The sequence below is a fragment of the Chionomys nivalis genome, chromosome 25, assembly GCF_950005125.1.
Source record: "Chionomys nivalis chromosome 25, mChiNiv1.1, whole genome shotgun sequence".
Lineage (NCBI taxonomy): Eukaryota > Metazoa > Chordata > Mammalia > Rodentia > Cricetidae > Chionomys > Chionomys nivalis.
In genome coordinates, this window is record NC_080110.1 from 29,714,538 (window position 1) to 29,737,136 (window position 22,599).

Sequence of the window (22,599 nt, forward strand, 5' to 3'; positions counted from 1 at the left end):
TAAAAACTGGACAGAACCGGAAAGGAGCACGTTCTGCACAGCGCCGGGGAGGGCCGACTCCGCATCCTTGCGAGCACTCGCGCCAGGTGACAGTCGCGGGGTCGAGGCGGGGCGGGGCCAGCCCCTCTGGCCCCGCCCCGCCCCGTCCGCGCGCCCGCGGGCGGGCCTCCGGTCACGTGACGGCTGCGCAGGTGAGCAGCGCTTCCGGGTCGGGCTTCGGAGTCGCGGCCGGCTCCCGCTTCCACTCGCTCGGGTGCGCGGGAGACTATGGCGTCCTCCTCCGTCCCTCCCGCCACCGCACCCGCGGCTGCTGGAGGCCCCGGCCCAGGATTCGGCTTTGCCTCCAAAACCAAGAAGAAGCATTTCGTGCAGCAGAAAGTGAAGGTGTTCCGGGCCGCCGACCCGCTGGTGGGCGTGTTCCTGTGGGGCGTCGCCCACTCGGTAAGAACCGGCCCGGGACCCCAGCTCCTGCCCCTCGACCTGGGTCACTTGGGTCCGGCGTCCAAAACTCCTCGCGCTGCCACCTCTCCCCTGTCCCGGTTCCCAGCGCACCATTCCCCGGGGTCCCTCAGGCTGTCTTCTGGTTGTAGACCCTCTGTCCTTTACTCCTCCCCTAGAGTTCCATCTTCTCCACCTGAAATCCAGCTCTGTTCCTTGGACTCCTTCCTGCCGGGTTCACCCTCAGGCTACAGGGACTGGCCAGAATCCGGCTCCAGCCAGAGGGACATTAAGGGGAGTGGCTCTAAAGGGTTGTTGGTGAGGTCCGGGTGCGAGAGTGCGTGAAGCGTGTCGGGGTACTACTGCCTGGCGAAGGAAATAGTTGGATTTCCTCTCCACCTTGCTTTCCAGCCCCCAGTGCTTGACTTTCGAGCCTTGGCTTTGTCTGGGGATGGCTCTGAGCTTCTTGGATCTTCTAACCCTGCTTGCCCTTTGCAGAGACTGCATTTCAGAGAGGCCGCCCAGTCCTGACCCTAATGGATGCACACACTCAGGACGTAATACATATATACGTTTGGTCTTAGCTGTATCCCACTGTTGGATGGAATGATGATATTTGGTGTAAATGAAGTAAATTGTCACCAAGGGAAAGGCTGAGGAGCTGTGATCCTAGGGTCCTATTTGTGAGCTTTGGAACCCCGAAAAGGACTCGGAAGGATGCAGCTTGGGGAGGAGGCTGAGGAGTCCAGTATCTTCCTAGTGAAGCGTAGCTGGTTTTCTCCTTTCTCAGCTGGGGAGTAGGAGGCTGTGGTGGGCTTCAGCTCGTCGGCGACTATTTTGGTTATCAGGTTTGAGTGGTAGTTATGATACGGATGTGGAGGTGTAAGGGGGTGCGCATGTTTGTAACCGGAACATGACCCGTGGTCAGTTGGCTCCCTTTTGCCTCTGCTGCTCTCTCAGCAGTGATGTCTTGTGGGTAAGACCAATGGAAACAGGGCTGCTTCCCTCGAGGTCCCTTCCAGGTGACTTCCCATCCCTGTGGAACACACACAGGGGAGGGCTTTCCTTTGGTAAGAATTGGAGGAGTCACCTGTAAGACCCGCCTCATGCTCTTGAGGTAAAATACTTTAACTTCAGCGCCCCACTTCCCAGCCTGCACACACGTACCTCAAGTGTGTAGAGCGAACATATGCCTTCGCGATGATTCAGCCTGCTTAGCAGGTGGCGAGGAGGGGGCAGGAAGAGCGGTAGCTGACTTTAAGCTGGGAATCTCAAGTGGCTTCTTTTTGTTCCTTTTTTCCCTGGAGAAACATGTCCTGTCCTCCTTTCTCCCGGAGACCAGAGCGGTCATACGCTTCGGCATGTGGGAGGTTATGGTCTAACCTGACCATAAGCTTTGTTAAATAGTGATCACGGAAGGGCAGACAAGACGTTCATCTATCCGTTTCATAAATAGTTCGTGTGCCAGACACTGTGCTAAGTATCTAAAAGTCGGGCCATTAGGATGGGCCCTTGCCCTTGAAGAGCTCAAAGCTAGGAGGAGGAACTTATGTAAGCTGGGGATTAGAGTCCTATCGCAGATGCACTATTAGAGCCAGGTAAGGGGGGCCATAGTAACCCCAAGGAGAAAGAATGACTAGGTTTCTACCCTGAATTCACGCAAGTCCTGGGGACTGAGGAGAGATGCTGCCTTTGTCCTTCCTCTTGTTGGTTGACTCCCACTTAGAGGACAGACCCCTAACAAGTTTGTACACCATGACAGTGTTCATCTCCTCAGAGATCAACTAGCTCTTCTTTGACTTTCTGCCTAGGCCGGTGGGCACCCACTGCCAAGATCTGGGTCAGAGCTATCTGGAATGTCCTCCTTCTAAGGAGTTAGTCAGGGTATAGGGACACTGTATATAGTCAGGTATTCTGTCCTGCTGTTGAGACCCCCAGAGCCCCATGAACTCTCTGCACTTACATGCCTTTTCTTTCCCCTAACAAAGCATGTAACTGTCTTGGTTTTTTTTTTTTTTTTTTTTTTTTTTTGGTTTGTTTCTTCCCTGAATTTTTTTCTAGAATTTCTCACAGCTTTAAAAATAGTCCTGATTGCTTGCAGGGCTTGCAGGATATAAAGTGGCTGTTGTGAGCATGAAGTTCCTTGGGGGTGGGGGTGTGAGGAGCCGGGTGAGGGTGGCTGGTGTCTGTACTCGGGCAGCCGACGTCTAGGCTGTTAGGAATGAGGTCTGAGCTGCTCGCTCTTGACTCTGGCCTAGGCCCAGCGTCTCACCGCCTCCCTCCTTGTGCTTTGGCTCCTCAGATCAATGAGCTCAGCCAGGTGCCTCCTCCGGTGATGTTATTGCCAGATGACTTTAAGGCTAGCTCCAAGATCAAGGTCAACAATCACCTCTTCCACAGGTCAGTGGTCTTCACCCTTCTCGGGGAAATTTAGAATGGCAGGGGGTCAGTGGGATGGCCCAGCCGATAAGGTGACTGCTGCCAAGCCCTGGGAGAAGAATTCAATATCCTGGAGAGATGGCTCAGTGGTCAAGAGCACTGCTTGCTCTTCCAAAGGTCCTGAGTTCAATTCCCAGCAACTGCATGATGGCACTACCATCTGTATTGAGATCTGGTGCCCTCTTCTGGCCTGCAGGCATACATGCAGACTGAGAATACTGTATACATAATAAAGAAATAAATTTAAAAAAAAAAAAGAGTTCAGCATCTGGAACCCACCTGGTGGGAGGAGAGAAGTGACATATAGGCTGCCCGCTGACCTCGTGAACTTTGTGGCACACACGTACCTACACACACAAACTAGACAGGACCCAGGCCTGGTGGAGCACGCCTTTCATTTCAGCACTCAGGAAAAAGAGGCAGGCAGATCTCTGTGAGTTCAGCCAGGGCTATTACAGTGAGACTCTTCCTCAAACACACACACACACACAGACAGAGAGACAGAGAGAGCGCGAGAGAGAGACAGAGAGAGAGAGAACCGGAAATAGTTTTAAGATGTTAAGTGAGTTGAAGATTTTAGGTGTAGAAGTCAATTTTTAGAAGTTTACAGTTTTTGCAAGTCTTATAGTCTCACATCCATTCTAAAGCAAAAGTTCTGTTTTGTGAGGAACAAATAAACAAAAACATCTAAAAGCCAACAGATGGCTAAGTAGGTAAGGGCTGTAGCTAACCAAGCCCGACAACCTGAATTTAGTCCCTAGAACACACACACACACACACACACACACACACGTGCGTACGCGTGAGCACATATAAATAAATAAATAGATGCATGTGGTACATTAATCCCAGCACTCAGGAGGCAGAGGCAGGCAGATCTCTGTGAGTTCCAGGCCAGCCTGGTCCACATACCAAGCTACAGAACAGCAAGGACTCCTAAGAGAACCTGCCTTAAAAATAACCTATAAATAAATTAATTAATTTAAAAATTTGAAATGTAAATATTTCCAGAGTTACCTACGTTCTTATATGTGCACCTTTTATCTTCTGGTCGTTCCATCAGATAAACACATTCGGATTCAGTTGCCTTTATCATTCCCTTCTGGTAGGGATTCTGTGAAAAATAATTGAGACCTCTAATCCCCCTTGAGTACAAGATGACTATTCGAAATATCAGTAGACACTGCCAATTTTAGGATATTCCTACCAAGCTTGAGATTTAAGAAATGCTGCTGTTTGGATGCACAATAAGCCCCTGTTCTTCTTAAACTATTTATCAGCTGCACGACCTGTATTCCTTTCTATAGAATGTTAACAGTGTGTCCTGTAAAGTGCTTAAGGAGCCAGTGATGGTGAGAAGACAGGCAGGAGCATTAGGATTCAAGGCCAGCCTCTGTTGCATAACATTTCGGTTAACCCTGTCTTAAAAAAACTAAGACAACAAATAAAGTTGGGGCTGGGGAGACAGCTCAGCAGCAAAGAGCACCTTTGTAGCAGGCATTGAGACCAGAACCCTGTTACTCACTTAAAACTGGGCGTAGCTGTGTGTTTCCATTTTCCCAGCATTGGAGAAGGCAGAGGGAAGCGGATCCTGGGAACTTGGTAGCCGCCCAGCCTATAAGAAATGCTGGGGTTTGGGTTCAATCTCAAAGCAATAAGGTGGGGAGGGGCAATAGAGGAGGACACTGGGCATCATCCTCTGGCCTCCATATTTGAGCACACAGGTGTGTGCACCCACACACTCAAGTGCACCACACACGCACATGCTTGAACACACACTCCACCCAAATAAATAAAATAGCTAACTAAATAAATACGTAACAGGGTTTTGTGAGAATTAATTCAGGCAGTAGCGTGATGGTTATAACAATTGTTTATAAAGTAATACTTTATAAACAGCCAAGTTTCAGTGAGTGTAGAGTGATTCTTTTTTCTTACTTTGAACACCTGTATTTCAGAGAAAATCTGCCCAGTCATTTCAAGTTCAAGGAATATTGTCCCCAAGTCTTCAGGAACCTCCGCGACCGATTTGGCATTGATGATCAGGACTACTTGGTGAGAGCCTGTTGTGGGGTGAGGGTAGTCCCCAACCACCAGAGTGTCTGTTGTGGGGTGAGGGTAGTTCCCAGGAACCAGAGAGCCTGTTGTGGGGTGAGGGTAGTCCCTAGCAACCAGAGAGCCTGTTGTGGGGTGAGGGTAGTACCCAGGGACCAGAGTGTCTGTTGTGGGGTGAGGGTAGTCCCTAGCAACCAGAGAGCTTGTTGTGGGGTGAGGGTAGTCCCCAGCAACCAGAGAGCCTGTTGTGGGGTGATGGTAGTCCCTAGCAACCAGAGAGCTTGTTGTGGGGTGAGGGTAGTCCCCAGCAGCCAGAGAGCCTGTTGTGGTGTGAAGGTAGTCCCTAGCAACCAGAGAGCTTGTTGTGGGGTGAGGGTAGTCCCCAGCAGCCAGAGAGCCTGTTGTGGGGTGAGGGTAGTCCCCAACAACCAGAGAGCCTGTTGTGGGGTGAGGGTAGTCCCTAGTAGCCAGAGAGCCTGTTGTGGGGTGAGGGTAGTCCCCAGGAACCAGAGTGTCTGTTGTGGGGTGAGGGTAGTCCCCAGGAACCAGAGTGTCTGTAGTGGGGTGAGGGTAGTCCCCAGGAACCAGAATGTCTGTTGTGGGGTGAGGGTAGTCCCCAGGAACCAGAGAGTCTATTGTACAGTTATGTTTAGAGAACCAAGAGCCTTGGTTAATACCATTATGTGTGTGGGGGGGGGGTCGTGGGCATCTTTGAAAATGTAATGAGACGGATAGAGCTGTCCTGGGGAGGCAGGAGATATATATATATATATACACACACACACACACACACACACACACACACACACACACACATTTATAGTTTTACATTCGGCTTCATTCAGTCATGCGTGGTAACACAGTTAAGAAAGCCTGCTGAATCTCTTCCCCTGAATTTCTTGCACTTTAGTGATTTATTGTGGGTAAAGGTGGCTTTAGTGAATGTGTGTTTGTGGGAATCGGAGGAAACCTTTCTGGAAGTGGTTGTGTTCTTCCACCCTGTGGGCCCTGGTCGTCAGGCTTGGGAACCATCACGACAGGTACTACTGCAGAGTTTCATTCCACTCTGAGAAGCAGTTGTTTGGCCATTATCCTCCTATCTTCTAGAAAGCAGGAAGTGCACGTGCTTATAGCCATTCTTTGTCTCTAGGTGTCCCTTACGCGAAGCCCCCCAAGCGAAAGCGAAGGCAGTGATGGTCGATTTCTGATCTCCTATGACCGCACGCTAGTCATCAAAGAAGTGTCCAGTGAGGACATCGCGGACATGCACAGCAACCTGTCCAACTACCACCAGGTCAGCCTCCCCACTTCTCCTCCTCCCTGTCCAACTACCACCAGGTCAGCCTCTCCCCCCCTTCTCCTCCTCCCTGCGAGCTGTGCATCTCCCCCAGAAGCGCTGGATCTTCTTTGTGAAAACTTAAGAGTTGCAGAAACACTAATAGGGCCTCTTCCTGCCTGCTTGTGTTTGATTTAGTAGAAAACGTGATGTGTCCCTTCCCATTTGGCGCCCATCATCTGAAGCCACCGTTTCTTTGTTTATTTTGTGTACGTGAGCTTGGAGGTCAGAGGACAACTTTGTAGAGTTGGCCATCCTTCCTTCTACCATGTGGGCTCCAGGGACCAAACCCACGCTATCATGCTTGTACCCACTGCGCCACCTCACTGGCCCCCAGGGCTTGATTCTTTCTTCAGTTTATTATTATTTTATGCTTATGGGTGTTTTGCCTGCATGTATGTGTGTGTATGTGCCTGGTGCCCTCAGAGGCCTGAAGAGGGTGTCAGATCTCCTGGAACTGCCATTTAGGTGCTCAGAATCAGCCCAGGTCCTCTGAAGAGCAGCCAGTGCTCTTAACTGCTGAGCCATTGCTCTAGTCCCTGATACTTTTTTAATTAAACTTTTTATTTTTAACCTGAGTCTGGTGGCGCACACCCTTAATCCCAACACTTGGGAGGTAGAGGCAGGCAGATCTTTGAGGAACAAGGCCAGCCTGGTCTACAAAGTGAGTTCCAGGACAGCCAGGGCTACACAGAGAAACCCTGTCTCGATAAAATATATGTGTGTTTTACATTTGATTATATACTGGGGGTGCACACATGCCACAGTGTGCTTATGGAGGTCAGATAGCTCAGGGAGTTGGCTTTCTCCATTCATCATCTGGGCTCCAGGGATTGAGTTCAAGCTGGCAGGCTTAGGCACCTGTAGCTGCAGAGCCGTGGTGCCAGCCCCAGCGCTGGTTTGAGTGACTAGCAGTAGAGGTTAGCTACTGGACAAGGTGGCAGAGGGCACTCTAGGCAAGGGGATAATTTGTTAAAGCATACATAGAACCGTGGAAGTGCGGCTGCGATGTGTGATGTTAGGAAAATTAAACCAGAGCCAAACTATGGAAGGGCCTGTAAGTCACAGAGAAATTCGGGCTTTAGCTGAAGGTAGTTTTCAGGGAACTGGGATGTCTGGTGTTTAGAAATGAAGGGCTGGGCGTGCAGCTCACACCTAGCATATGTGAGGCCCACGTTCTGTTCTCAGTACTGTAGACAGGAGAGAGAGAGAGAGGACGTCTAGAATGTCCCTCTGACAGCATATAAGGGTAGAATGGGGGGCACTGAGAGTGGGGGTGTCGATTTTAGTGTGAGAAGACAGTGAGGAGCGTCTGCAGGAGAATGCAGAGGCATGGGAGACCCGTGAGGACGCTGGGACTCAGAATGCAGTGGGCATGGGAGACCCGTGAGGACGCTGGGACTCAGAATGCAGTGGGCATGGGAGACCCGTGAGGATGCTGGGACTCAGAATGCAGTGGGCATGGGAGACCCGTGAGGACGCTGGGACTCAGAATGCAGTGGGCATGGGAGACCCGTGAGGATGCTGGGACTCAAGGCAAAGGAGCCTCCGAGTGCTCGGCACCACCTGTCAACCACGGGAAACAGAAAGGAGCAGACTTCTGGGGAAAGATAGTGTGGGTTTGGTTGTGGCTTACGCAGTTCATCCCGATTTCAGATGTCCATGAGATGACTAGGCTGTGGGCTGAGAATTCGGAAGAATGGACTAAGGGTGTCATTTTAGGGGTTCTACGTAAGTAAGTGCTCATTAAAACCACTCATCACCACTTAACATCACTGTGGTTTTGAAGGGAAGAATATGGAGACACACACACACACAAATAAATAAAAATAAAATCTTTCTTAAAAATACAAATTTTCTCCAGGTGAGGTGGCACACACCTTTGATCCCAGCACTCAGGAAACAGAGGCAGGCGGATCTCTGAGAGTTCGAAGCCAGCCTTATCTAAAGAGTGAGTTCCAGGAAAGCCAGAGCTTTTACACAGAAAAATCCTGTCTCAAAAAACCTAAAATACAGGCTGGAGAGATGGCTCAGTGGTTAAGAGCACTGCCTGCTCTTCCAAAGGTCCTGAGTTCAATTCCCAGCAACCACATGGTGGCTCACAACCATCTGTAATGAGATCTGGTACCCTCTTCTGGCCTGCAGGCATACATGTAGACAGAACTCTGAGAATACTGTACACATAATTAATAAATAAATAGATAGATAGAAACCAAAAATACATAAATATAAAATAAAATACAATTTTTTTTTTTTTTTGGTTTTTCAAGACAGGGTTTCTCTCTGATTTTGGAGCCTGTCCTGGGATTAAAGGCGTGCACCACCACCACCCGGCTAAAATAAAATACAAATTTTAAGGGACAAGTAAAGTGCCCATGAAGGAGACTAAGTAAGGGTGGGCACTGTGGATTTAAAGTGTGGGTGGGCAGTGTTGATTATCAATGCCCCGAGTACATTAATTTATTAATTTAAGGATTTAAGGACAGAAGGCCTCCAGAGGAGAGAGGGTAAAGGAGAGGCTGAGGATCAGGTGCACAGGTGGAATAATCCCCGCTGGAGCAGACAGCTAAGGAGTTGAGGGTTGAATTGGATTTCAGCGGTTTAGGGTATTTCCATGAATAAAGGCTTATTTATTGCTTCTAATTTTTTTAAAGAAAAAATTTTTGTGACACAGGCATTGGTGGTGCACGTCTTTAATCCCAGCACTCGGGAGGCAGAGGCAGGTGGATCTCTATGAGTTCAAGGCCAGCCTGGTCTACAGAGCGAGTTCCAGGACAGGCTCCAAAGCTACAGAGAAACCCTGTCTTGAAAAACCAAAACCAAAGAAACAAATTTTGTGTACGGGTGTTTTGCCTGCCTATATGTCTATGTCCACATGTGTGCCTGCTGCCCTTGGAGACCAGAAGAGTAGATCATATCAGATCCCCTGCAACTCTCTGTTGGTTGCTTTTCCAAGATTATCTTTTAAGGCAGAGAGAGGTTTTGTTTAGTTTGAGACAGGGTCCCGTGTTCCCCAGGGTGACTTTGAACCATGCAGCTGAGGATGACACTAACCCTCTGGATTCCATTTCCGTTCCTGGAATTGTAGGATGTGAGCACCACACGAGCCCTCTGCTGGCTGAGCTTGAGCTCCAGCCCAAGAAATGTGCTTTAATTAGGGGACAAACCCAGAACCAGGTACTGTACCACTCAGCTATACTTCTGGCCCTGAAGTACAGCTTCTCTTCTATTGAGACGGGTTTTCAGGATGGCCTTGAAATTATACCCCTCTCTCCTCAAGCCCCTACATTCTGGAATTGCAGACATGTAGCACCAAACCCAGATGACGAATTTAAACTGTGGGCTGGGAATGTAGTTTAAATGGTGTAGCGCTTGCCTGGTGTGTACAAAAGCCAGCACCATGTAAACCAGGCAGAGTGGCACATGCCTGTCATCCTGGCATTCAGGAGATGGAGGCAGGAGGTTCAGAAGTTCAAGGTTATCCTTGACTATATAGTAAGTTTGAGACCAGCCTGGGCTACCTGAGACCCTGTGTCAGGAAGAAAATAAAAGAATTTAAATTGCAAGCCTGGTTCCTATAATACCAGCCTTAGGGGATGGAGAGGTGTTGGGGGAGGCTGCTTGTTAGTTTCCCAACTGCCCTGACTCAAAATAATCACACAGAAACTATATTATTTAAATCACTGCTTCTCAATCACTTAAGCATATTGCTAGCTAGCTCTTATATCATAAATTAATCCACTTCTATTAATCTGTATATCACCATGTGGCTATGGTACAGATAAAGTTCTGTCCAGAACTACATGGCTTCTCTCTGACTCTGCCTACTCTCTCTCTATATCTCTCTTCCAGCCTGGCTATATTCTGTTAAGCCATTGGCCGAAAGCAGCTTCTTTATTAACAAATAAAAGCAACACATACACAGAAGGACTTCCCACACCAGGGAGGGGAGGACCGAGTGCTTATTTCATTTTAGTGATTTAACAATTACTAATAATTTATTGTTGTATCTTATGTGTACGGGTGTTTTGCTCACATGTATATTTGTGTACCAAATATATACCTGATGCCTAAAGAGGCCATAAAAGACCTTTTGATCCCCTGGAACCTTATAGGGGTCTTACAGGTGGTTATGAGCCACCATGTGGGTGCTGGGAATTGAACCCTGGTCCTCTTGAAGATCCATCTCTTCACCCCAAGTGTTTAAGGTCAGCTTACTTGAGGCCAGCCTGGTGACATCTGACTTGACTTAGGAAACAAAACAAAAATGTTCTGGAGAGATGGCTCACTGGGGAAGAGCACTTCCTGTTCCCCCAGAGCATCTGAACTCGTGTGATGGCAAGTGGCTCACAGCTGTCTGTAACTCTAGTTCCAAGGGGTTTCTTGGCCTCCTGGGGCATTCACACAGACACAGAAATAGAAAAGTAAAGCATGTGATGGCACATGCCTTTAATCTCAGCATCTTTTATTTTTCTTTTTGGTTTTTCAAGACAGGGTTTCTCTGTAGCTTTGGAGCCTTTCCTGGAACTAGTTCCTGTAGGCCAGGCTGGCCTTGAACTCACAGAGATCCTCCTACTTCTACCTCCTGAGTGCTGGGATTAAAGGCATGCACCACCACCGCCCAGCTAATCTCAGCATCTTTGAGTTCAAAGCAGATCTGTGAGTTCAAGGCCAGCTTGATCTACACAGCGAGTTCCAAAACAGCCAGGGTATTGAAACCATATTTCAAAAAACTAAAAAATAAAAATAAAAAGTTTATTTTAAAAAAATCCAAATTGGCCGGGCGGTGGTGGCACATGCCTTTAATCCCAGCACTTGGGAGGCAGAGGCAGGTGGATCTCTGTGAGTTCGAGACCAGCCTGGTCTACAAGAGCTAGTTCCAGGACAGGCTCCAAAACCACAGAGAAACCCTGTCTCGAAAAACCAAAAAAAAAAAAAAAAAAAAAAAAAAATCCAAATTGGGGCTGGAGAGATGGCTCAGCGGTTAAGAGCATTGCCTGCTCTTCCAAAGGTCCTGAGTTCAATTCCCGGCAACCACATGATGGCTCACAACCATCTGTATTGAGGTCTGGTGACCTCTTCTGGCCCACAGGCATACACACTGACAGAATATTGTATATATAATAAATAAATAAATATTTTTAAAAAATCCAAATTAATTGCAAGTCTCCTTGTAGACACATGTTATAGGAACCTAGCCCACCAAGAAGCATTGGTTTAGATAAAATCATTTCATCAATAATCTAAGTTTAATTCTGGTTCTGTGACACTTACACAGAGTCTAAAATAAGAATAACAATAACCTGGGGGGCTGGAGAGACAGCTCAGCAGTCAAGAACACTTAGCTGTGGGTTCAATTCCCAGCACCCACATGGCAGCTTACAACTGTCTGTAACTCCAGCTCCAGGAGATCTGACACCTTCACACCAATGCACATAAAATAAATTTAAATGAGTTATTAAAAAAGAATCTCCCAGAGGCTGGAGAGATGGCTCAGAGGTTAAGAGCATTGCCTGCTCTTCCAAAGGTCCTGAGTTCAATTCCCAGCAACCACATGGTGGCTCATAACCATCTGTAATGGGGTCTGGTGCTCTCTTCTGGCCAGCAGGCATATACACAGACAGAATATTATATACATAATAAATAAATAAATATTAAAAAAAAGAATCTCCCAAAAGTGTTAAATCTTGAGTAACAATGTCTACCTTCCTCATGAAAAATGATAACAGTAACCAGGCAAAGTGGCTCATTCCCATAATCATAATGCTCAGAAGCTGGAGACAGACCCACCCCAGCCCTGAGACTCGTGTCCGACAGCAAAGGAATGGCAGTGGTGAAATGTGCTTTAAAATTACGAGAGAATTGTAAATAGAAGAAATCAGGCAGGGCTTCAGAGGCTGGGTGACCAGGACCATTTTTAGGGAGCTGCCGCCTCCTGACTTTGCAACCTCTGTGCTTGAGGTTTCCCGCCGGGCTCTGGAGCAGCTCCCCGAGCTCTTTGTGTGTCCTAGCATCCGTCCTTACTCCTTCCTCTCGTTCTCTCCCAGTACATAGTGAAATGTCATGGCAACACGCTCCTGCCCCAGTTCCTGGGCATGTACCGAGTCAGTGTGGAAAATGAGGACAGCTACATGCTTGTCATGCGGAATATGTTTAGTCACCGTCTTCCTGTGCACAGGAAGTATGACCTCAAGGTAAGAACAGGGTATCCTGGGCTAAAGGAAAGGCTACTCTTGGCCTGAGAATGCGGGAAGAGTTGGGAGGGCACTGGGTGGTTGCTACTAAAGGAGTGACACAGATTTGATTGCTCACCTTATAAGGGGACTTCTAAGTCTGTGGTCTCTCTCTCCTCAGGGCTCGCTAGTGTCCCGGGAAGCCAGCGATAAGGAAAAGGTAATATTCCTTGTAGGTGACACTGGATAGGGGTGGGTCAGAATAAGAAGCAGTTCTCCTGATGAATACAGGCCACCAGCTGTTTATTCTTACCTTAAACTGCTGGAAGGAAAAGAGATACTGAACTACTGATCCAGGGGGCAGCAGGGGTGGCTCACAGCTAACATTGCCTATTCTGTGTTGAAGGTTCAGGGATGGGGGTACCAGGTGTGAAGAGCAAAATGCTCATCTCCATCTCTCACTCTGAGCTCTTGTGCTCAAGTACTGTCTTTACTGAAGAAGGAGGAAGAAAAATCAGTCTGGAGGGTATTGACTGCAGTCCATGAGCAGATAGTGGTGGCCATGATGTCAGAAACAGATGGCGGAGTCCAGGCTAAACCTCTGAGCGACAGAGTCCTGGGTGGGGCAGGGTTCTCTGAGACCTTGGGTAAGGGGTATATTCTCTCTTCTAGGTTAAAGAACTGCCTACTCTTAAGGATATGGACTTCCTCAACAAGAACCAGAAAGTGTATATTGGTGAAGAAGAGAAGAAAGTATTTCTGGAGAAGCTGAAGCGCGATGTGGAGGTAAGGATTGGGGTCTTCCAAGTGCCTTACTTAGTAAAAGAAGAAGAAATGCCTATTGGTTTTGTTTTCCATTCATAGTACAAGGTTTTTCTTGCCTTTATTTTTGGGTTCTCTGATGGAAGGTTGCCGATGAAATAGGAAAAACCCCTAGTGGTGGGGCAGTGAGTGGGATGGGGCACGAATTCGTGGTGGTGTTCTGTGACCTCAGTTTGTATGCTCCTTTCCCAGGGGGGCCCAAAGATCCAAGGAAGGACACACGTGGGTGGTAGCTGGAGCTGGGTGGGAAATCTGGGGGTTCCGATCGGTTCGTGGGTCTCAGTTTCTAGTGCAGCTGAAGATCATGGACTACAGCCTTCTGCTGGGCATCCACGACATCATCCGGGGCTCTGAGCCAGAGGAGGAGGGGCCCGCACGGGAGGACGAGTCAGAGTGGGATGGAGACTGTAACCTGGCTGGACCTCCTGCTCTGGTGGGCTCCTATGGCACCTCCCCCGAGGGCATTGGAGGCTACATCCATTCCCACCGGCCCCTGGGCCCAGGAGAGTTTGAGTCTTTCATCGATGTCTATGCCATCCGGAGTGCTGAGGGTGAGAGAGACCCTGGAAATGTTAAGGGGGTGGTGGGAGTCCTTTGGGGACAGAGACCAGGGTGGTGGATGGAGAAGCTGATTAGCTTTTCACAACAAAACTGGCTCCAGGGGGAAAGGAATTGGACTGTCTGTGCCCTGCCCTCATTGCTTTCTCTCTCCCCTGGGACCCCCAGAGGGAGGTGTATTTCATAGGTCTCATTGACCCCTGTCTTCATTGCTTCTCTCTCCCCAGGGGCCCCCCAGAAGGAGGTGTATTTCATGGGTCTCATTGACATTCTAACACAGTATGATGCCAAGAAGAAAGCGGCTCATGCAGCCAAAACTGTCAAGCATGGGGTGAGAGTTCCCCTAAGCCTTTCCTTTCTTGGCCTGACTCTGGAAAGAGAGCCTCTGGTGTCAGAGCAGCAGCTGAGGGAGGACGGAGGTGGTGAAGGTGGCGGGCACCTCACATATTATATATGTTCCTTATTTCTTCTCACAGGCGGGGGCAGAGATCTCGACTGTCCATCCTGAGCAGTATGCTAAGCGATTCCTGGATTTTATTGCCAACATCTTTGCCTAAGAACCTGCCTGACTCCGTGGTGATTGCTGCTTTATGTTGAAGGTGGCGGGTTCTGAGAGTCTTGGGGGAACTGAATTTGGCTACTACTCCTTCTCTTCTTTGCTAAATTCAGGCTGCAGGCTCCTTCCATCCAAATCATTCCATCTTGGCGGATAGGCTTTTCCTGCCCGAGAAATACACTCTCCTTTCTCCCTTATCTGCTTTCCTGCCCACTCTCCCTGCTCCCAGTAAGTCCTCTTGCTTCATTAGAGTGTTGTTGTTGACTCTCCTAAGTGCCTTGATCTTTGAAAAATATCTTGTTTCTATGAAATAGGAGGAGCTGGGGGTAGGGGTTGTTTGCCATCCTCGGGACCTGACTGGACAGTGGACGTGACTCAAGCAACTATCCTGGATGCACTTTGCTGTGTGGAAGAAACTGAATGTCTGGATTTTGCTGATACCTTTATAGGGCTCTTTGTGGCATGCTTCCTTCCTGTAGGCCCTGGAATGGAGGGCTTTCAGGAAACTCCAGATGTGGGTGCAGGCATTCACACATGGACAACCTGGCCTGGAGGTGAGGTGGGCAGTGGTCAGCAGGCTGGTACCTCACAGAGGCAGGACCTAAGTGGACTTTTGTGACTATACAGAGAATGGAGAAGGTCCCTGTCATCACTGACTGCTGCCCATTCTCTTCCTCCACCCTACCCCACTTTGACCTGTACCCATGTATGTGGCCAGCAGTGCCCAAGCCTAGGGGCAGGTGTGGGGCCTCTGCTGCTGCACCTCCAGGAACCTTGCACCTTCTCTGGGGGTGAAGCCTTCAGAGGGGGGACATTGGAGGCTGGGCGGACAGGTCGGAGTGCAAGGTTCATTCCCTATTGAGGTTTTCCTTCTTCCTGTCCAGTTACTCCCAAGGTCCCTTTCTAGCTCCATGTGGGAATTTCCATAATTTCAAGAGGTTAGAGATCTTGAGTATGGGAGCATCCCCAGTTTCTGGACATAGGTACCTAGCACACTTTGTCCCCTCTTCTCAAACACTTTTCTCTAGTTGGATTTGTTATTCTGTTCCCTTCTGCCCTATCTTTCACTGCTAATGTGTCTCCCAGGGGACAGATGGCCTCTTTGTCATCTTCACTTCCCACCCCCAGAGAGGAGTCAGAGCCATAACTCAATCACCCAGTCCCTTCCAAAGATAGCTGAGTTAATGCGTGATATCCTCAGAACGGAGAGGAGCTTCGGCATAGCAACTCATGCCCGAACAACCCAGCACTCAGGAGGCTGTGGCAGAGTTAGAGTTCAAGGCTAGCATGGGCAGCCTGGGCTACAGAGTGAGACATGGTCTAAGGAAAACTCAAAAAAAATATATATATATATGGGTTTGAGCACTGGAGATTATAACTCAGTCGGTAGAGTGCTTGCCTAGCATGTACAAAGCTCTGGGTTCCATCCCCAGCCTCGTAAACCAGGTGTGGTGGTGCACACCTATAATCTTAGCACTGGGAGATGAAGGCAAAGGGGATCAGGTATTCAAGGTCATCCTCAGTTGCATAGCATGGCTGAGGCCAGCCAAGGATACAGGAGACTGTCTTGGGGAAAAAAAGATGATGAGATAGATTGTCTTTGTCTCTGCCCAGAGCCTTCAGAACCAAGACAGACCTCCACACTCTGGGGGTGGGGGTGGACAGTGCTGTGTAGCTGGCCTGACCAGTCAGTCTCATAAGCCATGAATGTCCTCAGGGAGAAGCTCCCCTTTCTCCTTTACACCAAAGTAGGCAGCAAAAGGAATGAATGCCCAGTCGGGTGGGAGGGACCTACCTGCTGGACCTCTTCCAGCCCCCAGTCACCCTTTCCCCTGTCGATGCAATAAAGCCCTCTGACACCAGCAGCCGTTCTTTAGAACTGGATTCTCTAACCTTGAGGTTGTGTATTATGGGCAGTGTGGTCATCTTCATTTATTGCTTGTTTTCATTCATTTTTATTTTATTAATAAAAATATCTGTATTTACTCCCAATATCACAATAAAATAAATTATTCAATCCTAATAATTCACAGAAATTTTTTTTCCCTTTGAAAATGCTGAGGAATGGCCATGAGTTGGTGGCACACGCCTTTAATCCCAGCACTGGGGGGGGGGCAGAAGGCAGGTGGATCTCTGTGAGTTCGAGGCCAACCTGGTCTACAAGAGGACAGGCCCCAAAGCTACAGAGAAACCTTGTCTTGAAAAACAAAAACAAAAAAACCCAAAAAATAAAATATTGGTCTTCAAGGTGTTATTGGGCTCCCGGGTTTGTGGGAGGTTTCTAAGTGGCTGTGGATTTAAAGGTGTGGAGGAGTGGAGACACGGGAGTGGGAAACATTCTTCAACTTCGTTGTGATTGAGAAGTAATGGTGTCTAGGATGGAGATGATGCGGCTCTCTTCCCCAGGGCTCTGATTACTCCATCTCTTCGTACCAGCTATTTGGGAAGGAATTCTCTGCTCACCCAGGCTTCCTGGGAAAACTGTGTACTTAGAGGGCAGGGAGAGTACAGCAGGGTCCTGGGAAAGTGAAGGAGTGACCAGTCCTCTAGTTCAGGGGGGAGGGGATGGAAAGGGGTGGATGACGTGGTTGTTGCTGGTCTGGGAGATTCAGTACGTCTTGCTGAGGTCTTTTGGCTGGTGGAAAAACCTGGCTTGATGTGGCCCCAGGGAAGCGAGTTGCAGGAGGCGGAGACTGTTCTGCTGGGAAGCGGAGCAGAGCAGAGGTTTTTTTCTTTGGGAATTTTTAACTCTATTTGAGCCACGTACTTGACACCAACACCACCCCAAGCCATTTTTTTTTTTTTAATTAAGAAACTGTTCACTTCGCATTTTGCACCAACCTGTGTCTCTATTTGTGGAAAACTAGTCACCAGTCCCCATCTGGCAACAGGCTGTGGGGGGTCACCGGAGGTAACGCTCTAGAAGGAGGCAGAGTTGAGGGAGGGATGGAAATAGTTTAGTCACAGGGTTTATTGTGTAGTACCAATGTTTTCTTTTTACTAAAACTCTTCCCATCCAACATCTTTCCTCTAAAGCTCTTACAGATCGCCCTCCCCTCCAAATCCATACACCCGCCGGCACCGCTCACGCACCCATCCACTACCAGTTCCCAGAGGTGCCACGCAGCTGACTGGGAAAGGAAAGGGGAGAGGGCTCCTCCGGGGGGGGGGGACGCCAAAAGAGTGGCGTTTCTCAGGGATTTAACCTCCTACTCTCGGTTACATGACGCCACCCCTCCCTCGGAAGACTGGATCTGCGCCTCCATTTTTGTTCTGGGGCAGAGAGGCAGGGGCTCCCGGGCAGGAGGGGTCAAAGGAAACGGTAACTATCACCCGCCGAGGGGAGAGGGTGCTGTCCTCCCTCTTCTCGCTCAGTCTGCACCCCGGCATCCCCTTCCACCCTCTCGGGGTCTTCCCCCGCCCCTTGTTGCTAAGGCCCGGACCGTCATCCCAGCAACAGCCTCAGTCATGTGACCCGCAATGGCGGCGCTGACGGGAGGTAGGTGAGCCCGGCGCCCCCACACCCACCGCGTGCCCCCCAGGCCCGGCCCGCAGCCGCACAAGCCCCCCGCTTCCCTCCGCCCCCTCCTCCGCCTTCGACCCCCGGACGCGCGCCGCGCCGGGGCTGGGCCCATCGTCCTGCCGGCACCTCCAGCCCCGGCCTCCATTCGGGGGTTCGGAGGGCCGCAGTCGGGTGGACACACGCCCTCACCCAGCGCGGGGACTCGGGGCTTCCTCGAGTAGGAATGCGGGAGTCGGTTTCGGGTTGGATGGGTCTGGGGGCAGGCCTGGGGGAGAAGGGCGGGAGTGCCTCAGTGGACACCCCCAGGGGACCCTTGCCCTTCCTCGCCGTCCCTGCTGGTGGCTGCTGTCTGGCGGGAGAGACAGGTCTCCTGTCGGCCTGGTTTGCCCCAGAGGAATGCTAGACCAGACTGGACTGTGGCCCCGCCTCCCTGTGCAGTGCCAACAGGGCTTTTGGAGCTAGGACACCTAGATCCTGGGTCCTCTCTGCTGGGGTGGGGGCATTTCACCGTGCACAGACCATGCGGGCTGGGATTCTAGGGTTTCCTCTTAAGGGCCCTAGGATGGAGGCACAAACGGACAGCGGCTTCTTCTTTGGATGAGTCAAGGAATTGAGGTCACGTTAATGGCCCCTCTTCCTAATTGGGCTGCACTTTGTGTTGTGGGAACAGCCCCGGAGCTGAATGTGACAGGACTCCGGGAAGCGTGGGGTCCTTCTAGCTGAGCTCCTGTTTGAGACCCGCCCCTCCTAAATGCAGACCCAGGATCTGACAACAGCACTGGGTTTAAAGGTGACAGTGAGAACTTGTTATTGCAGGGACCGCTATCACTTTGCTGGCAACGCTAACAGACTTTGGCTCTCAAGGAAAGGTCCCCGTCGACAACAGGGACTTGAATTATTTGAGAATGCAGAGTAAAGAAATGAGCCGAGGAGTGTAGGAAATATTTCCGTCAGTGTAATCTGAGGGAGGAGGCAGCTACGACCTTCATCCCGAGGGCTATTATCTGCACCTAGACTATGTCTCTCTCTGCACTGGGGGAAAAAGGAGTTAACCTGCTGAAGTCCTCTGAGTGGCTCTGAGTGGCTCGGCATGGACTTCTGCAGGGAGGCGAGGACACAGAAGTGTTTTGTTTCTGGGTTGACTGAGGAAATACTATCATTAAGTCTTTACCTTCCTGGTCCCCAGCTCTGGTCAGCTGAAAGTGGAAGTGGAGAGACTTCTGCCACCATCTTCCATGGTCCTTTCAGGTACCTGCACCCCAAGAGAACCCCGGTTCGTGTTCCTCCCATGTTCCAAGGAATCCCATGCCTTGGAGCCCTACTCTAGGTTCTTGCCTGTTTCAAGGGCTCCTGAATGGGGGCGTGTGGGGGTCAGGGACATGGTTTCTTACTTCCTTTTCTTTCTCATCCTCTAGGCCACACAATCTCCAAGTAGCAGGGAAAAGGAGTGTGCCTGCATGCCAATTCTAAGCTCTTCCGGATCAAAGTGAGCAGAAAGGGAGGGTGGGAAGTCTCCTTCCCTGTTTGAAGAGCCGATTTTTTTTTCCACCCCGAGGGGGAAGGGGAAGGGACAGGTTGTTGCGGGCAGGGGAGAAATGAAAGGAGCAAGCAAGGTTGGTGCTTGGCTTAGATAATGCTGACAATGGAAAGGCTTGTTCCCCAGCAGGTGCTGGGACTATGGGAGAGTAGGGGAGGTAGAAAATCAGTTTGCAGGAGGTGTTGGGGGTTGCCTTTGAGGAAAGCAGGAGATAATGTGGGGTTTGGGAGAAGCCTGAAGTAGGAGGCACTTATATGTGTCAGATGGGGACTCCCCACTCTGAGTCCCTTTCACCCTGGGGGCAGTGTCGTTCGTCCTGTCCAGAATGGCAGCCTGTGGAGGCACCGGCAAGAGCAAAGTGACTGTCTCCAAGCCTGTGTGGGACTTCCTAAGCAAGGAGACCCCAGCCCGGCTGGCCCGGCTTCGGGAGGAGCACCGAGTGTCCATCCTCATAGATGGCGAGACTTCTGACATCTACGTGCTCCAGCTTTCCCCACAGGGTCCTCCCCCAGCCCCTCCCAATGGGCTCTACCTGGCCCGGAAGGCTCTCAAGGGGCTACTGAAAGAGGCCGAGAAAGAGCTGAAGAAAGCTCAGAGGCAGGGGGAGCTCATGGGCTGCCTGGCTTTGGGGGGGGGTGGGGAGCACCCTGAGCTGCACCGCCCAGGTCCACCTCCTCTTCGAGCAGCCCCACTCCTGCCCCCAGGAGCAAGAGGGCTCCCCCCTCCTCCTCCTCCCCTGCCTCCTCCACTTCCTCCTCGTCTTCGGGAGGAGACTGAAGAACAGGAAAGCACCTGCCCCATCTGCCTGGGGGAGATCCAGAATGCCAAGACATTGGAGAAGTGCCGGCACTCTTTCTGTGAGGGCTGCATCACGCGGGCCCTGCAGGTGAAAAAAGCCTGCCCCATGTGTGGCCGATTCTATGGGCAGCTGGTGGGCAACCAGCCCCAGAATGGGCGGATGCTGGTCTCCAAGGATGCCACTCTCCTGCTACCCAGCTATGAGAAGTACGGCACCATTGTCATCCAGTATGTCTTCCCGCCCGGTGTCCAGGGGGTAAGAAGAAATAGGTGATGTGGGAAGTAGGTTGTTAGACATGGCGAACTCTTGCTATCCCCCAGCATGCCTTAGGAATTGGTGCTCTGGAGCCGGGGTGGGAGTGTCTCCTTGAGGGCCAGCTTTTTTATCATCATGACCCAAAGGCACATGTAAAACTTAAATATGAGGGCTAGCGTGTAGCTCAGTGGTAGTGTACATGTCTATGGGGAGCCCTGAGTTCAATCCCTGCCCCTAACAAAACCAATCAAACAAGGAAATAAAACAAAACCCTGAAAATCAGGTGTGATAGAAAGGCTTCAACACTTGACTTGTGAGGATATGACCCATAGTCTTGACCGAGGGAATGTCTCTGGAGTTGGTGACCCAGGTACAGGCGGGCACAACAGGAAGGGGACCTGGCCATCCTAACAGCTGGGGTGCTACTGTGTTCTGAATTATGAGACAATAAAAGCTTGGTGACAGTTGAAGGTAAATGTCTTCCTGCTGGACAGAGTCATGTACAGCTGGTTCACAGAGGGACGGAGACTCTGAAAGGAAGAAACAGAAATGGAGACATGAGGCAGTGGCAGAAGCATTAATATTTTAGGTAGAGGAGGAGGGAATGGCAAAAGATAAATTTTTTTGTCACATTTTTGCTGCGTTATCTGTAAAGTAATTTCCGTCACTTCTGAGAGTCCATTTGCTCCTGAATTGAGACCTGAGGGATTAATAGTAAGAATCATGTCCAGAAACAGGCTTCCTGCCCAGGCCCCAAAGCCATCCTTGCCTGGTACCCAGGCCTTTGAGACCCCCCCCTCCCCGCCAGCTGCTTTCCACCCACTCTGCCTCCCTTCCTCTCAGGCTGAACACCCGAACCCAGGAGTTCGGTATCCTGGTACCACACGGGTGGCCTACCTCCCGGACTGCCCCGAGGGCAACAAGGTGCTGACCCTGTTCCGAAAGGCGTTTGACCAGCGTCTCACCTTCACTATCGGGACATCCATGACTACAGGGAGACCCAATGTCATCACTTGGAACGACATTCACCACAAGACCAGCTGCACAGGGGGACCCCAGCTGTGCGACTCCTCCTCATTTCCCTCCCCCTGCCTCCTCCCCTTCTTTCCATTTCTACTTTGGGAAGTTCTCTATCCTCTCTTCTGGGAGTCTCCTAACTGGAGAAGACCACCCACCAATTTCTCATTCTGTTTTCGTCCTGGTCCTGATGTGTTCAGCTTACCAAACAAAACAAAATACAAAAACCCCCGCAGACTCTAGTTTATCTTGGTTCTGGAGAAGTGGGGACAGGTCTGAATTTGGCCTCTACTGAGTCTCTCGAAATGAGGGTGGGTAGTAATGAGCGAGTCCAAACAGCTAACTCTGACCCTCATTTCTCTTTGCCCAGGTTTGGGTATCCGGACCCCACCTACCTGACCAGGGTGCAAGAGGAACTGAGAGCCAAGGGTATCACAGATGACTGAAGGACATCCCCCTTTGCCAAGGCCCCTGCCGTCCTCTTCTCTAGGATCCAACGGAAGCCTCTCTTCTCCTCTCTCTCTGCCCCCACACACCCACGAGGGGATTTGTCTGACTGGGGTGGGAGTTCAGTGGGGAAAGGGACAGCCCCTTCCCCTGCCCCCCATTGGCCAAGTGCTTCTGTGCCCTTTGAGCCACTCCCCTCTGGCAGAGGCTGGTTTCCAAGGCTCCCCTCCCTGCACTCCGTGTACATATTCTACGCCCCTGCTCCTCCAGTGTCCTAGGCTTCTCCTGGTATGTACTGTGCTCCAGTGACTAAGCTGAGAAAGGACCTGGGTAGGGAGGATGGAGGTCTCTTGAGCTCCAGCCCCTCAGCACTGTACTGTTTCATTGGACTGATATTAGCTGCCTCCCCCAGCCAGCTGTATGTTAAGATAACAGTAGTCCTACCTTAATGGATCCTTTCTCTCCTGTGTCTGTCTCTGTCAGTCTGTCTTTCCCTCGCTCTTCCCTGACCCTATAAGGAGCCTCCTCACCCTGTTCTGGAATTGCTGCCAGACTGTAGCTTTTAATTTAATAAAAATAAAGTAAAATATGCAACTCTATGCCACACCCGTTCTCTGCTCCTTGGACAGGGTAGGGGTGGGGAG

General features: G+C 50.4%; 2 protein-coding genes and 1 long non-coding RNA gene across 9 annotated transcripts; 2 read left to right on the plus strand and 1 right to left on the minus strand.

Moving 5' to 3' along the window:
* The first annotated feature begins 203 nt into the window (after positions 1-203).
* Positions 204-16,380, plus strand: Pip4k2c (phosphatidylinositol-5-phosphate 4-kinase type 2 gamma). 3 transcript variants are annotated; one of them, XR_009056334.1, is made up of 11 exons: positions 204-441; positions 2,741-2,838; positions 4,836-4,932; positions 6,083-6,226; positions 12,316-12,462; positions 12,623-12,661; positions 13,114-13,227; positions 13,547-13,814; positions 14,049-14,152; positions 14,298-14,605; positions 14,692-16,379. XR_009056334.1 is itself a non-coding variant. In XM_057757474.1 (11 exons), the coding sequence occupies exons 1-10, from the start codon at positions 268-270 to the stop codon at positions 14,376-14,378; spliced, it is 1,266 nt and encodes a 421-aa protein (XP_057613457.1). In that variant the 5' UTR covers positions 204-267; the 3' UTR covers positions 14,379-14,397; positions 14,692-16,380. The 3 variants fall into 3 exon arrangements, 2 of the variants coding, with proteins under 2 accessions (XP_057613457.1, XP_057613456.1); XM_057757474.1 differs by having other exon boundaries at positions 14,298-14,397; positions 14,692-16,380; XM_057757473.1 differs by having other exon boundaries at positions 14,298-16,379.
* Positions 16,270-18,339, minus strand: LOC130866241 (uncharacterized). Its single transcript, XR_009056336.1, has 3 exons — positions 18,090-18,339; positions 17,219-17,296; positions 16,270-17,075 (listed from the first exon to the last, which is right to left on the minus strand). It is a non-coding gene; the product is annotated as an uncharacterized LOC130866241 (long non-coding RNA).
* On the plus strand, positions 17,415-22,552 carry Dtx3 (deltex E3 ubiquitin ligase 3). Of its 5 annotated transcripts, none has more exons than XM_057757478.1 (6): positions 17,432-17,876; positions 19,087-19,148; positions 19,316-19,386; positions 19,762-20,491; positions 21,335-21,552; positions 21,879-22,552. In XM_057757478.1, exons 3-6 carry the CDS (start codon positions 19,358-19,360, stop codon positions 21,952-21,954), a joined length of 1,053 nt encoding a protein of 350 aa, XP_057613461.1. In that variant the 5' UTR covers positions 17,432-17,876; positions 19,087-19,148; positions 19,316-19,357; the 3' UTR covers positions 21,955-22,552. The 5 variants fall into 5 exon arrangements, with proteins under 5 accessions (XP_057613458.1, XP_057613460.1, XP_057613461.1 ...); XM_057757480.1 differs by having other exon boundaries at positions 17,443-17,876; positions 19,743-20,491; XM_057757475.1 differs by having other exon boundaries at positions 17,415-17,876; positions 21,335-22,552.
* Positions 22,553-22,599: the final 47 nt, after the last annotated feature.